General features: G+C 32.8%; 1 protein-coding gene across 5 annotated transcripts in view; it reads left to right on the forward strand.

The window, feature by feature from the left end:
• Nucleotides 1–14,841, forward strand: part of LOC120777860 — a 44,471-nt gene that overhangs the window by 5,716 nt on the left and 23,914 nt on the right. For 2 of the 5 annotated variants that reach the window (XM_040109409.1, XM_040109405.1), the window contains exons 2-7: nucleotides 4,161–4,284; nucleotides 4,380–4,465; nucleotides 4,554–4,712; nucleotides 7,256–7,333; nucleotides 7,910–8,084; nucleotides 13,676–14,195. In XM_040109409.1, coding sequence (XP_039965343.1) covers nucleotides 4,188–4,284; nucleotides 4,380–4,465; nucleotides 4,554–4,712; nucleotides 7,256–7,333; nucleotides 7,910–8,084; nucleotides 13,676–13,746 — 666 coding nt within the window. In that variant the 5' untranslated portion in view covers nucleotides 4,161–4,187 and the 3' untranslated portion in view covers nucleotides 13,747–14,195. Of the gene's footprint in view, nucleotides 1–4,160; nucleotides 4,285–4,379; nucleotides 4,466–4,553; nucleotides 4,713–7,255; nucleotides 7,334–7,909; nucleotides 8,085–13,675; nucleotides 14,196–14,841 lie in introns of those variants that run through there. The other 3 variants (XR_005705547.1, XM_040109406.1, XM_040109408.1) reach the window with 2 other exon arrangements.

Below are 14,841 nucleotides of genomic sequence, written 5' to 3' on the forward strand. Positions count from 1 at the left end.
TTTGACTCAAGTTACAGCTTGCTCGGCCAAACGAACGGACGAACAGACAGTCACCCGAATTTCAACTTTTCTCGTCATCCCGATCATTTATACATACATAACTCTTTAGCTATCTCGCTTAGTTTTAGGTGTTACGTATAACCATTATGTGAACAAAACTATAATACTCTATAGAAATTTGTCAGATATTTGTATGGTACCCTAGAAATATTGTATTTTTGATGCTAAAGATTCAAGAAACAAATCCCTGTCATGCTCAGAAAACCTTAAACTCAGTATTTATATGTACTCTTGAAACCAGGAAAATGCCACACAACCAATTCAAGTTACCAACCACCAAAAAACATAAACAGTTACTATACATATCACAATATACACAACATTGTTAAACGCCTGAATTTTATTCAGTTTTTAACCAAAGCAGTAATAAAGATCTCCTTGGAGATATTTTTTATGGAATTATAGATTTTATGTTAATCTAACTCCCTGAGGTAATCAGCAAATTTTACTACAGATGCTTTGATGTTGTTTACGAGTGAATTAACATACTCATACATACGTATATGTATATTAACTGCTGAGATTTTTGTGGCTACCCAATGCGTAATAATTTTGTAATAAAACCTCTTTCATTTCAGTATAAGGAATGTGAACTGAGAACGCATTCTCGAATAGATTTAGATGAAGTTTTTCGTCTCACAAATTCTTTAACAAATTAAAATTACTTCTATGAGCAAAAAAAAGTATACTTTGTTCATAATTTTAATATTCTTGCGATGTTGCTTACCGTGGTTCAAAAACTGAGAATTACTGGTCCATAATTCCGGCCGCTTTCTACGAATAGCTTCGCGCACACAACGCATAACACTCAAATAGTATTCCTTGTTGACAGTTTCGTCAGACGGAAGGAATTCAGGGTTATCGCACCTCCATAATCGAAGAAAACTGTCAACATAAACATGATTTTTTACCTCCTTTAACGTGATTTTTTCGTCTTCGGCTCACCTTTGCCACGATATTCGTTGTTTTTCTAAAAGATTAGTGAATTTGAAGCCAATCGTGATCTCACTTTTCTAAGGTCAAAATGATTGTACAAAATGGTTTTTATTAATTTTACCGATATTGCAAAGATGCTAGTAAGATCTCTGTTTGTTAATCGTCGAATCTCAGGCATTAATTCCTTTATTTTATTGAAGTGTCGATCATCACAAGAAACAAAAATATTTCGACGAACGAGTTTTCGCGCAAAATTAGAATTAAAAAATCGTTGTTGGCGCTAATAACATGAAATAACAAACACATCCAAGTTCTATGTATAGTAAATATATACTTTGTAACCATAACAACAAAAGTAAGAAAATTATAAGGTGACTTACTAATAAACAGACTAAAATTTTTGTTCTGATAACCAAATAATATTCAGGTTTCCAATATTCAGTGATCGTGGAACTCAAACTCCTTACAAATACTGTAATTTTTGCGGCAATTATTCCAGAATATTTTGACTTAATGAGTCCCAGACATAGAAATATAGGTAAAAAGTCAAGATGGTCTGAATTCGTGCTACTTGTGTCAAATATTAGAATCGAACAAGCGCTTTGAAGACTTGGCCAACACAAATTTACTTAGATTTAGTTTAGTTTTAGTCTCTAAAATTCATCGACTGTTATTAGGTATCATTTTAGTTCGTCTTGTGTCTTAACTAGCTAGGGCGTTAAATTAACCATTTCTTTAGAAATTGTCACGTCTTCTTCTTCTTTCACCACTAACATCTATCAGGCTTCAAGTGTGCTCCCAATCAGCATTTTCATGCGTATTTAGCTGTATATACTGGAACATAGATGTAGGAGTTGTTAGGGCAACTCGAAAACCCCATTTAATGTTCTTAGAAAATCAATGCTGAGCATGTGAAAAGCTCTTAAAATACACTCCTTACACCGTGTAAGCCAATACAGCATGTTGTAAGGGTCATAGGTAATGCAATCAACAAAACAATAAGCAACTTTTTGTCAGTAAATTTATGAGATGTTCATAAATAATTCCATATTCAAAGATTTAAGACAAACAATTTAGTTTAGACTAAAAAAAGTTAAACTCTATTATCCGGAAGTGAAGGATGGACATTTTCTTTGGTATCTCAGAAATTAAAGATAAGATATTCTTCATTTAATACCCACAAGGAAGAGCTTGGTCCAGCTTATACTTGTAAGATAGAAATTTAGATTTCTATTAAAGACGATTAAGCTCTAAAAACCCAGATTTCTGTATGTAGAGCAAAAATTATGAGCGTTTTCTGTCGGAAGTAATATTCTGCTGATAGTACTGGCGAAGAAAATTTTAATATTAAATATTTTTTATTATTCATAGCATGAACTGGACTTCAACCCCTATGTGACGCATGCTAATCATATTTACTTGACCGACTGCTTATGAAACGTTCTGATACGATTAATATTGACCATCCTGTTGCAAACGATTGAAGTAAAATTGCAATGCTTTCAGCGACCAACGCAAAACCATTATAACCGCCTCAAAAAATTTGAAATTGCAAAATCAATGTACACATCTGACAGTTTCACTCCATCCTTCGGAATAGCTTCTCTCTGGTGAGAGTATTTTGCTTTTTATGGAGAAATAACGTTTGCTCGTCACATTGCCTTCTTTTTAGGCCTGCTACACAAATAGTCTGTCAACACGTTCATTTTTATGGCACTTTCTTCATCTATGTTTTTTTTTTGTCTACGCCAGACTAGCAACGTGCAGTTGTGCATAATTAGGCACTCATACGCAGTGTACAACAGTTGCATGCATTCACTTACATTGATTTAAAATAAACGAGAAAGTATTCATGTTGGTATTCAAGTACTAAATTTTTGGCGTATAAAGAAGCTCAAAAATACATGTTTCGTGGAAGTTGCCTAGCGTGGCATGGATGCCTAAAATTGGAAAACAAGAACATGATGTGTAATAATAGGGCAATATTACGATTCTTGCGGCGGTATTTGTCATGACATGTAAAGAATAACAACAACAACAAAACAAAATAAGAGTGAATTACATGTAAAATTGTGGAACTTTGAAGTGAAATATCTCGAAAACTATGCGTTTGAGGACGGTATATGTATATATTTTTTATCCTGAGAACCTCCTCTATCCATCGGTACCATCAAATCGCGGCGCCGCAAGAATCGTACCAAAATGTCTACGTGTGCATAATTTTAAATACAAAATACAACAAGTACAAAAGATCAAAGATCGGGTAAAACCGAACATTTTACACTCTTGCTACTTGCAATGATTAAAGCCAGAGAAATACTTTCAGGTACATAATAAGGCTTGCTAGTTAGGTAGGGTTGAACACAAGTTTATCCTGATTTAATAATTGATTATTGATTTGTATACTGGAAAGTGAAAGTTTCAAGTGGTGTTTGAAATTGTGCTATATGCGATGTAGGCGTGGCTGTAGTCCATTTTAACCGTTGTTTTTGGGGTACATGCATTAAACCTGTTAAAGGTTGCTTATCCAACATTTTTTGGCCACAGGGCTCCATACTATTGCGAACACCTATACCAAATTACACTTTTATATCTTAATTTATTGCTTAATTACGTTACTTTTTATGTTTTTGGTTAATGACGATTTGTGGGCGTGGCAGTGGTTCGATTTACGAACTCGAACTTTTTTTGTACCAAGGAACCCACATACCAAGTTTCATCGAGATCAATTTTTACTCAAGTTACATCATTTATGGATGGACGGATGGGCGAACAGACAGACGGTCAAACGAATTTCAACTTTTTCTATCATCCTGATCATTTTTTTTATATATATGTATATAACCCTATAACTATCTCGATTAGTTGTTGGTGATACGTACAACCGTCGTCTTTGATTCTCTTTCAATTAGGGGCATTTAGGTTTTGGCTTCTATTCATTAGTAGTTGAAGTCATGCTTATACACTTAATGTCCTACAGATTGCTATCTAAACATATGTCATACTTAATGTATAGTTACTGTACACGCTACAGTAATTTTATTGATTATTTTACTACAACACAGAAGTCCAAATCACCTCTCATTTATAAGTAACAGTTGCTCTGAAATACTTCTTATTAATCATGTCGGTGCCAGGATATTAACTAATATTTTATAATACAGGTGTACTTTGGTTTCTCCACCGTTGTTATGCTCATTACCGTTTACGATGAACAGGAGTTTCTGGCTGGTAGCAGCGAGCAGCCATTAGGGGAAAGCATCTTGGCTAAGGGAGAGATAACTCCGGGTGGGTGTGTTTAGAATTAGTTAAACAGTTTAGCAATATCAAAATTTAAATATTTTTATTTTTATTATATTGGAAATATGCTTTTGTTCTTTCAGCTATTGTTGCATTTAATATTCTCTTTCTGATTTGCTCGTTTTTCATCGTCATATCGTCGCTCTTAACGTTCGTGGGGCTAAATCAGGTAAGTGTGAAATGGTTGGAACTTAACTTTTTAACAATAAACAACAAAAAAAGCGCGAACAAATAAAATACATTTTTTCCTTGCACAGAATCGACGTCAACTGCTGTTGCCCTGGATTATTTTCATGCTTTGCGATGTGCTCATTGAAATTGTTCACTTAATCTATTTGTCATTTACGCAAATCGTGAACTTCGATCCAGTAGTCGGCTTTATATTCACTATCGACTTTTTTATAATGTGTCTAAATGTGAGTATTTAAAGAATTGAATATCATTTGATATATATTTATGAATTTTATATGTTGCCACATATTTTTGATACTTCGAGCGAGCATTTTCAAAGGCTTTTGAATAGTTTTTAAATTAATTTCTACTTTATTATTTGGATTCGTTATTTGGTTTAGATCAGTATAAAGGTTTTTTTTGAAAGTGTTCTTGTCTATTAACATCTATCATAAAAATACTCAAATTTATTAACATCGTGGGGGGTCATAAGCGTTAGTATTATTTTAATTTATGCAAAATCCTCTTTCGTCGAAAATTAAAACCGGAAATATTTCGCTGTTATTATTTTTATGATCCTAGCATCATAAGAAGGAAAACCTGAAACGGCCTTTTCCCAAAAGTTCCTGGGATTAGACTGTTGGACTAACTAAGCGTTAATCCAACCGTAAAGAAGCTCACTGCCACCCTTATTCAGCGGCTTCTTCCTACCCACATCTTCTTACGGATGGAAAAGGCCACCAATACTTCGTTCGATAAAATTGCAGAATGAAAAATATAACCAACGAACATTTAAAATTTAGTTTAAAAGAATGACCACTCTTCTGGCGCACTTGTTAATTCTATCTGATATTTGAAGAATAACTTTTTTATATAAGAAATTCATTTGTGTTACTACCAGAAAAGTCTATAATTTCAGATAAGCTTCGAAGAAGAAATTAAGATAGAATATACTTTTTGCTGTGCCAGACTCGAGTTATTTCGACGTAACATAATTCACAAATTTTGTATAAATATTTTTAGCTGCCCATTATGAATCTTTGAGAGGCAAAACTAAAATAAAGCACCTACTATGCCTGCTATTCCCAATTACATAACTCCAAAATATGAATAATAAGTGGGATAATTTTGCGGCAGATTTCATATTTAGCAATATAAAACTTCATATAAAAACAACCTGCCTGAGGAATTGAAAAATCTTGCTGTTGACAACCTTTACCAACTTTTAGCATAGCTTAGGTTGGAATATGTTACTCTGGTATGCTCGTAAGCCGCACATATATAGTATATTAGTTTTGGTCCTTAGCGATGGCAGATAGAGTGCCGTTACGTTAGGGCCCCCAAATGTTTTAAACATTGTCCATCGACCGCGGACAAGTGCACAAGACATGCCACTGCTTATTTGTGCATTGCTATTGGCATTTTGTGTAGACATCTTCATCTGACAGCCGCATTCTGAAGGCATGGTGTAATATAGTATCACTTACAACACAAAATGTAATTTGTTGTTGTCATTATATGTCACAAAATTGAAGACGAATAAATCATCTGGTATATATCTACATGTAAGTAAGAATATTAGCGAAATTGCTTATTAACTTACATAAGTAAATAATGAACTATAATTATAATGTCTCTGGTAGATAAGCAAAATTGATGTATACAATTTCAATTATATTTTTATTATTTTATGGGTTAATATTTTTACTACAAATTTTATTCGTTTAAATAATATATAATAATTATTGGTTAGTTGAATTTTGCAATTATTTATTTGCACAATAAATGGAGGCAGTGAAATTTTGAAGCTAAAGCCAACAAAATTAATAAAGAACTGCTTATTTTGGATTTTAGTTTGCAATAATTTTTCAATTTAATATTTTAGACAGTATATAATTTCATGTTTTTGGTGACGGAAATTGGGTTCTGTCCCATTTTTTCTAAAATAATACACCAAAATTGTTGAAAGCTCATTCACATCAGTTATTGGGTCAATGAGTAGTCTAAAATTTTAATTTTTGTCGATTCGCACTAACAGTTAGAGTATTGATATTGAAAAGCAAATGAAAATCAAAATGTCACAAATAATTTCCTTATAACGCTCACCATTAACGACAACGTAACTTTTGTCTTCAGTTTGAGAAAAGTATAGACCAATAAAGCTTCCGAGATCTAATATATACAATATACATTTTGGGATGCAAGTGTGCCTGGAGAATCTCTTAAAGACTATTCGTTCAACAAATATTTCAATTCTGCTCACTTCCGGACCCGCCAAGCCAGAAAAGTATACAATATAGTACATACCATATCTCTTTTGTTAATTTTCTTCCCTTTGAATTTGTACAAAAATTTTTAAATGCAGAACTTTACATAAATATATATACTATACATACACTGCACGTGACAGTCACGAATGTGCTCTGAGATTTACCATAGCTTTGGCAACAGAAAACAAACACACATTTAATATGTGTTCACGCATTACTTTTGTTAATGCTTTGTGCTTGCTTGCTTCGTTTGGCCTCTTGAACTACCAGCTGTTCGGCATCGGCTGACTGCTTTCGTTAGGATAATATTAAATACATTTCTTAAACACCCACGTATAGATTATATTGTATATAGTAAATCTATGTCGCCAGCAGCATTGTACTCATGAGCACACAAATGCATAAATCAAAAGTATAAGTAAACTCTCTGCTCTCATTACTTTACTATATCTTCTTGCCTTTTCTTTTCCATTTTAACCTTATTCATATTGTTGCTTCTTTATTTTATCGCCACTTAGTCTTACTGTCTGCTGTGCGTGATATCGCAATATCAAAATTACCTGCAAGGACAGGGTTGCGGGAATCAACAGACACGGGTAAGTATTAGCAATTTTCCGCTGGTCATATTTCCAACTCAATAAAAATGAACGTAAAATGTTTGTATATATTATATTAGTGTTCACACACATATACACACATACATATGCATATACATACCATCAAAGAAAAAGTCAAGCAGATAATTAAAAGTCATTCAATTAAAGTTATGAAGTTTAGTTCAAAGGTCTAGATCAATTTAATCTATATTCAGCGCTAAACCAAATTAAGAACATAAAAGTTGGAAATTCAGAAATTCATAAATATATAATATGTAGCATATAAGTAGTAACGTGCGTCATTGTGATTTCAGTGAAACAATTTAAAAGCTAATTCATTAGGGTTATAAATTATAAAAATGGAATGGTTCTAATTAAATGCAATTAAGATACTTGTGGGAGAGATAATCTGTGATATATAGGACGTGTAGGCGAAGTAGCAAATACGAGAATACGAAGGCGTGTAAAAGAAAATATGAAATTAAATTTTTTATATTTACTGATTTCACTGCTATGCGTTGCCCACAAACAAAAGCATTTAAAGTAAAGTTAAATTATTTTCCTTTCTTTTCACAGACCGAAGTGGTGATACAATCAGCTGATGGTGGAGCTGGCTCAAGTCAGAATTACCTGTGTGCAACGAAAATACAAAAATCTATCGCTAGTCCTTACATAACAACAAATCCACACACACATATTTCGACGATACACGAGGAGATGGACCAAAATCATAAAATTTCTACGGATTCAGGTGATAAAGGGTTTTTCCTTAAATTTAATCAAGTTATATATGGACTTATTATATGTATATAGGCATCGAAGTGATCGGAAGGAGGTTGCTAATTGGGTTGTTTGAGGTTTAATGTGTTTGTTTTTATGAAAGTATATTAGTATTTATATTATATATGAGCTGTAAGCATCACCGATTTAAGAGGTTGAAACCATTTATTTCCTAAATATGCTTTGCATCTGTCATTTATCTTATTAAACTTCAGCTATTCGACCGCTTCTCACATAATTGATTTACGCTGATAAAAGGTCTTGTTAATCACATCCCAGCGAAGGTCGAAACGCTTAAGCGCTAAAGCAACAACAATCGCCCGCAGAAATCCAGAGTGTGGGCATGACAGATTGCCAGTATCCTTCCGAAGTATTAACAAGGCAATTTTCAAATATGTTGTTGCCTTTGGGCTTGTAAATATGTATCAGTATTTATTTTGCGAAAATTTAATGGCTAAAGTTTAAGTTGCTGTTCTTATAGCTAACGTTAAAAATTTATATAAAGGCAAGTTAGGGGAAAACCTGCAAATCGTGCTGAATATGCGCATTACCAATGCGAGTATATTTTATGAAAGTATATTGGTATATATATTGATATTAATACTGCAATAACGAAATAGACCCATTAATGAGCGCAGTGCCTCACGTCAATATGACGATATCTGTTCAATAATTAGATTAAGTCAGTCCATAATCTTATAAAATTTTATTTTTTCAAAAATCATTGACTGCTTTGTTTGTCGTTGTTGTATTTTGGCAAAACTAAAATATACATAAAAAGTTAGGTTAGGTTATTCCAGGTTATAATTTAATTAAAAACTCTTAAAAATCGCTGAGTTGTTGCTTGCTCTTTGGTATTGTGCTTATTGTGAATTCGGTGAACCATGAAGAAGAAGTTGATACCTAAAACTCCTCAAAGCAAAGAAAAAACGAAGAAATTATAAAATCCCTCAAAATTCTCGAATCAGCACTGATTAAATCGCTAATATGTATTAAAAATTTAATAAAAATTTAATAAAAGCTTTAGTACTGCGATCTTTATAAACTTTCTGTTTTATTAACTACAACCGACAATAAAATTAATCTTATTATTATCTTACTATTTCACTGGTTTCGAAACACAGTGACAATGGTCACTGAGAATTAAACTTTTTTTTGCCGTATATGAGTTTAATTAAGATTAACTCACTCAGTGTAATTTTAAACCTCATCAAAATAATGTTTATGTTGTCCTTGATCTGCGACATGGAGCCTGAAACACCGGAACACCTGCTGATCGAATGCACAGCAGTCTGTAGACGCAGGATTAAGGCCCTTGGATCCATGTTTCCGGATAGGGAACGCATCGCTCACTAGCACCCGGTAGAATATTGGACTTCATCAATGTGCTGGGGCTAAGTGAGTCCTTGTAATTTAAGAGAGAGCACAATAGACCTAAGGTCGCTGTGCATTCCTCATCGATAAATCTAATCTAATCTGTCCTTCATCTAAGCTCTTTTTAAGTGAAAACATAATAATATGTGTCATTTAACGTCATCATTTCTCACGCCCAAATTACGTCACGTTGCATAAATATATATATATATATATATATATTCTTTGTGTATGTAATTTTAAAAAGCTCAAGGAATTTTATAGTAGAAATTTTAATTATGGATTATCGCCATTTGTTTGAAAATTATATTCAATATTTTAATTTAAATTATGAAACGATACATATCAAATTAAATAGTTTTAGTTAAGAAGATTTGCAATTGAGTTTTGTTGCTTAGGGTCTCCGCTTATTTCATAAAATTATATTCAATGGAAAATGTAAACATATTTGATTTTGCATTTTATTAGGCCCCAAACAAAACTGATAAAAAAAGATGTATGCAAGATATATTTCTGAGGTTTCTAACCACCAGTTAAAACAAAAATAATTCGAGCAAACTGTTCAACTAAACGCAATATCATAATGGCTGTAATATAAAAGGCATTTAAGAAATCTTTAACATTAATTTATTTGAAGTTACAAGAAAGTTTTCAGTATCTGACAATAAGGATTTTCTTATAATTCCGTCGTTAACTTGGAGGCGGTATAAAATTGCTGGCAAGTCCAATTGTACCTTTATATTCTTCTAAGAGCTTCTTAAAATACATGAAAGTGCATTTTTGTCAGTTCTGGTCAACTATGGGCAGATGGTACTTCGAGATGTTATTGAAATAATAATATTAATTGGAAATTATTGAGTTCTATTAATCGCTATAATTATACACAAAGTTCGCTTGGTCCATGCTGCGCTGCTGGCGCTCTTCACTTCCCAACAATATCTGCGTAAAGTGGAAAACAACTGCTGTTAGTTATAATCAAGCGTGTAAATTATTACATATTCTTAGCCATCGACTGTAGAGTTTCTGAGTTAATTCCAATAAACTCTCTTGAAACCAAATGAATCACTCACATAAAATTAAAATTAATTTACGACCAAGCGTTATATACTTACTTCACGTGTGGAGAAGTTAAGGAAAAAGCAAAAGCAAATGCTCTTAATGCAAACTGAAAATTTCGCAGCTGACATATTTTTGGAATGGAATAACTGCGTAATAATTTCTTCGTAACCACTTAATAGATGTAATTCCTTTATTAAACAAATTACTCTGCTGTCCATGTGTACATGTTAGATATGTGTAATTCCAATTCTGTATGACTATGTCTGTACTCAGTGTTTATTTTCAAATAATTATGAGAGCAAAAAGAATGCGGAAAGCTATCAAAAATATAAGAAATGCTTTTAGTAAAATATTTTGAAACGAATATCCGTTGATACTTATAGTTTTAGTGCAAAAAAAATTGAATATGAACCCGAAATTTATGAATAATACCACAGAAAATAATTTTTGCAAAATATACCTTTGGTGTCTTACGGCATGTAGACATATACTATATATATTTGTTAATATGTATATATACTGCTATATGAGTTTATTTTTATAATATTAATATTATATTCAAAACTACAACACACATGTGCCCCAAGTCGATTTTAAATATTTGCCATTAAATGAAACCACCGTCAAATAATCCCTTTTCTGTCCCTCTGCCCTCAAGGTCAATTTTATTTACTTCTGTATGAACTCATGTACATAGTAGGGGTATGTTTGTACTTGTAGGCAATGAAAAATGATATATTCGCAAAAACATGACAAGCAAATAAGTTTCTCCACATGGAGTGTTTATACAAAAGTGCGTCTACGCAGTGGCGTACCTAACTTTACGGTACTCATTTTATTGAAAGCAGTAAACATATGAATGTATTTAAAACATTATTTGTGAATTTTATTCATTTCATGTGTACCAAAAAATTTCAGTGTTGGCAAAACGACTTCTTGTTTGAAATCTAACCGATTCTAAGAACAAAACATTAACGTACATTTTGGGAATACACCGAATGAATGCTACGTGTCACTAATATAATTTAATAAAATAAGCACAAAAAAATAAAAAAGCCGAAGTTTTACCCATGCCAAAAGGGGCTACATACTTTTTATCACAAATTTATCACAAAAATGTAGAACTTCGGTCTTAAAATGAATCATATATGTTGCGCTGAAAATTAGATTTGTATCATTTATATTGTTTACCATCCAATTTAGTTGATATCTGAATTATCTAGTATATCCTTGTATCCAGGAATTGATTATACATAATTATCAAAAAGAAATTCAGAATGGTAAATATATTTCTTAATGTTTCTCTGAAATTTCTCTTAGATAAATAACTTAGTATAGAAACTATGCTTTGCTTACATACTTTGTTATATATTTTTTATACTTTCATTCAGCAGATCAACACTTATTCTTTATAATAATATTTTCTGCATAAAATTATTGAAATTATATTTATTTTGTGTCCTTTTAGAACCCCATAAAGTGAGTAACTATTAAACTATACTATGTTGAAGACAAATTTACATATGTGTAAATGTGGGGTTATTCTCCAAGATTTTCACGCTTGTTGGATTTTCCTGTTTCCTGTTGGCGACTTTGTTTTGTTTGGTTAGGTCATGTGTTGGCAACAAAACGCATGTGTTACTGTACATTCCTATGTACATATGTCAATATGTCGGTTGCGAGCAATGTAAAGTACAATATATACTAAATACATTATGTGTAGTATCAGGGACAAATATTTCTACGCAAAAAATATTTACGCATTTTTTTTTGCTGGACTTGTTGTGATTAATATTTGTCCAACATTGCAAATATCAGATGGCAAAAGTGTTTCGTTGCCACGGCCATAAAATACAAATAACACAGTACAACAGCTAATCTGGGGGGTGAGAAATCAGGGTGAGACGTAGTTTAACAAGTCAGGGTGATGGTATCCAGGGTGATGGTATACTAGGTCAGTATAGTAAAACCCTCAAAGGGTTTGGCGTTCGTATGTGTCATTTTTTATGACCTTTTAAATTTTCTCCTTATCTTGATGTTTTTTCGCTTGGTTGTAACATTTTGGCAAAAACGTAGTTTAACATAAAAAAAACTACTATACAACTTAAAGAAATGTAGTCGGTATCTTTACCAAGAAGTAGTCTAATCTTATACATAAAAATGGCTAAAATATCCTTTGTCCCATTCTGAGATATTCTCTATATCTTTCAGTCCACCATACAATCAGTCAATATGTAAGGAATCTTCATGATACAAAGAAAACAAGTTATTCATCTAACAAAATCTCATCTTTATATGGGCACAATACATTTGCGAACTATTATCGAGAAATGCCTTTGAGGTCATTAAAAACAGCTGATTGACTTTGTGTATTGGAAAGAGAGTATGTTCTATCTGAAATTTCCCGTACGCAAATAAGTCTCCCTCCGCATAAATATGCTTCCAAATACATATACCAAATTGTCAATATTAGCGCTGATAAATGTTTAATTCTGTCATCTTATCAGAAAAAGCTATTTTATTTTATGTTGATGCATCTTTTTCACATTAACCCACAAAAGTACGAATACCAGCGCATCCCTATTTGTGAATCGCGCTGCATAAGCCAATAATCTTCTTAACGTTTTACGTATACATATGCCATTGGAATGGCAAGAAATTGAAAGATCAAAATTTTAAAAATAAATCACGCCCAAAGTCAACTTTAAATGCTTTCGTTTAAACTTGCATATCTTTAAACATGCAGGTACCGTATCTAATTTTTTAGCGGCTCTTAGACTGAGCAGTACTTTTTTTCAAAGAAGGCACAACAGCTTTGTCCTAATTTTTGGATGTAACGTTATCCCGCCCTCTTCCTTATTTGTCATTTACCTTTCCTGTTTTTTCAGAATGGTCAGCCAACCAAATGCGATTTTCAGGATGCCTCATTAGAAAAGCTGCTTCAAAACGTTTCCTATGCCAATTTTTCTCATTTCTTACCGCGGCAATACGCGTTCATTTACAATACAATAAAAAGAGTTTTTAACGAATCGATCGCGCAAATGAAAAACGTGAATTTTGAACGAATATGCGAATATATCGAGCATAAGTTGAGAGTTTATAATTTTATTCCATTTTACTTATTTTCAGCGGAAGTGCCGAGGGAACTGGTTGAGGACAACTGCTTATACGTAACTGTCAGCATTCCGTCTCCGTTATAAATGTGACATTACCAGCGTTTTCTGTTTTAGTGCAACTGGCTACGCGTAGCGGAGAGTACAAACAGTAGCAGGAGTTGCATCAGGATTTACAACGAATGCGTGCGAACAATTGCTTGCAGACTAAATGGAGAAATTGTTGTTGCAGCTCAGCCTATACAAGTAACATGCATTTAAAGCTACTTTAGTGCTGCGAAGGTGCCGTGTGAGATAAAAAAGCAGGCGGAATTTCAGTGAAAAAAAAGAAGAATATTTTTCGAAGTTGCACATAAACATGGCAGAATAAGCGATATGGCTGACGCAGGAATTATATCAAGTGCATACTCCTTTGACAATTTAAGAACAGAATTGGTAATATACGAAAAGTTTCGCTGCTCCTTTTCCCGGTCTACATGTATATGTCTGTGCATGTATATAGTATATTATTTTACTAAAAACAAATTTCACGGTTTCAAAAGGTGCAAATATACGTATATGTATATAAATTACTTACGAAAGCATTGTACAATAAATATGATTTGAAAAACATGTTTTATTTTGAGGAATAAAAGTGTTGATGTAAATAATATGCAAAAAAATCAAAGAAAACGTCAAGATTTTGGCTTCATAATTTTCTAACAAAAAAGGATGCTTAAAGGTAATATTGGTACAAATTTACACGAGTTCTCGCCAATAATGCGCCGAACTTTAATTTCTAATTGTCATTGATCTGACATAGTTTGCAAAAAGTCAAATAATATGATCTAAGTTGACTTACTAAAAGTTTCTTCCAATAAGGTGATGATTTCAATTGCCGTATGGGCTGCTGCATGGTTTTCCCTTAACCATTTAGCTTTTAGGCGAATGAAATTGTCGGGGAAACTTAAAAACTCCGCGCCCATTTTGGACGCTGAAGCTGACTTCACATTCGGTTTTGAAAAACCATGACCAAGTAATTTAATATGAAAGCCACATCATGGGGTTCATTTTGAAGTCTGGAGAGTATATTTACATATTCTTCTTCTTCTTCTTAATTGGCGTAGCCATACACCGCTTACGCGATTATAGTTCAAGTTAACAACAGCGCGCCAGTCGTTTCCTCTTTTCGCTGCGTGGCGC

The sequence above is a fragment of the Bactrocera tryoni genome, chromosome 5, assembly GCF_016617805.1.
Source record: "Bactrocera tryoni isolate S06 chromosome 5, CSIRO_BtryS06_freeze2, whole genome shotgun sequence".
Classification (NCBI taxonomy): Eukaryota; Metazoa; Arthropoda; class Insecta; order Diptera; family Tephritidae; genus Bactrocera; species Bactrocera tryoni.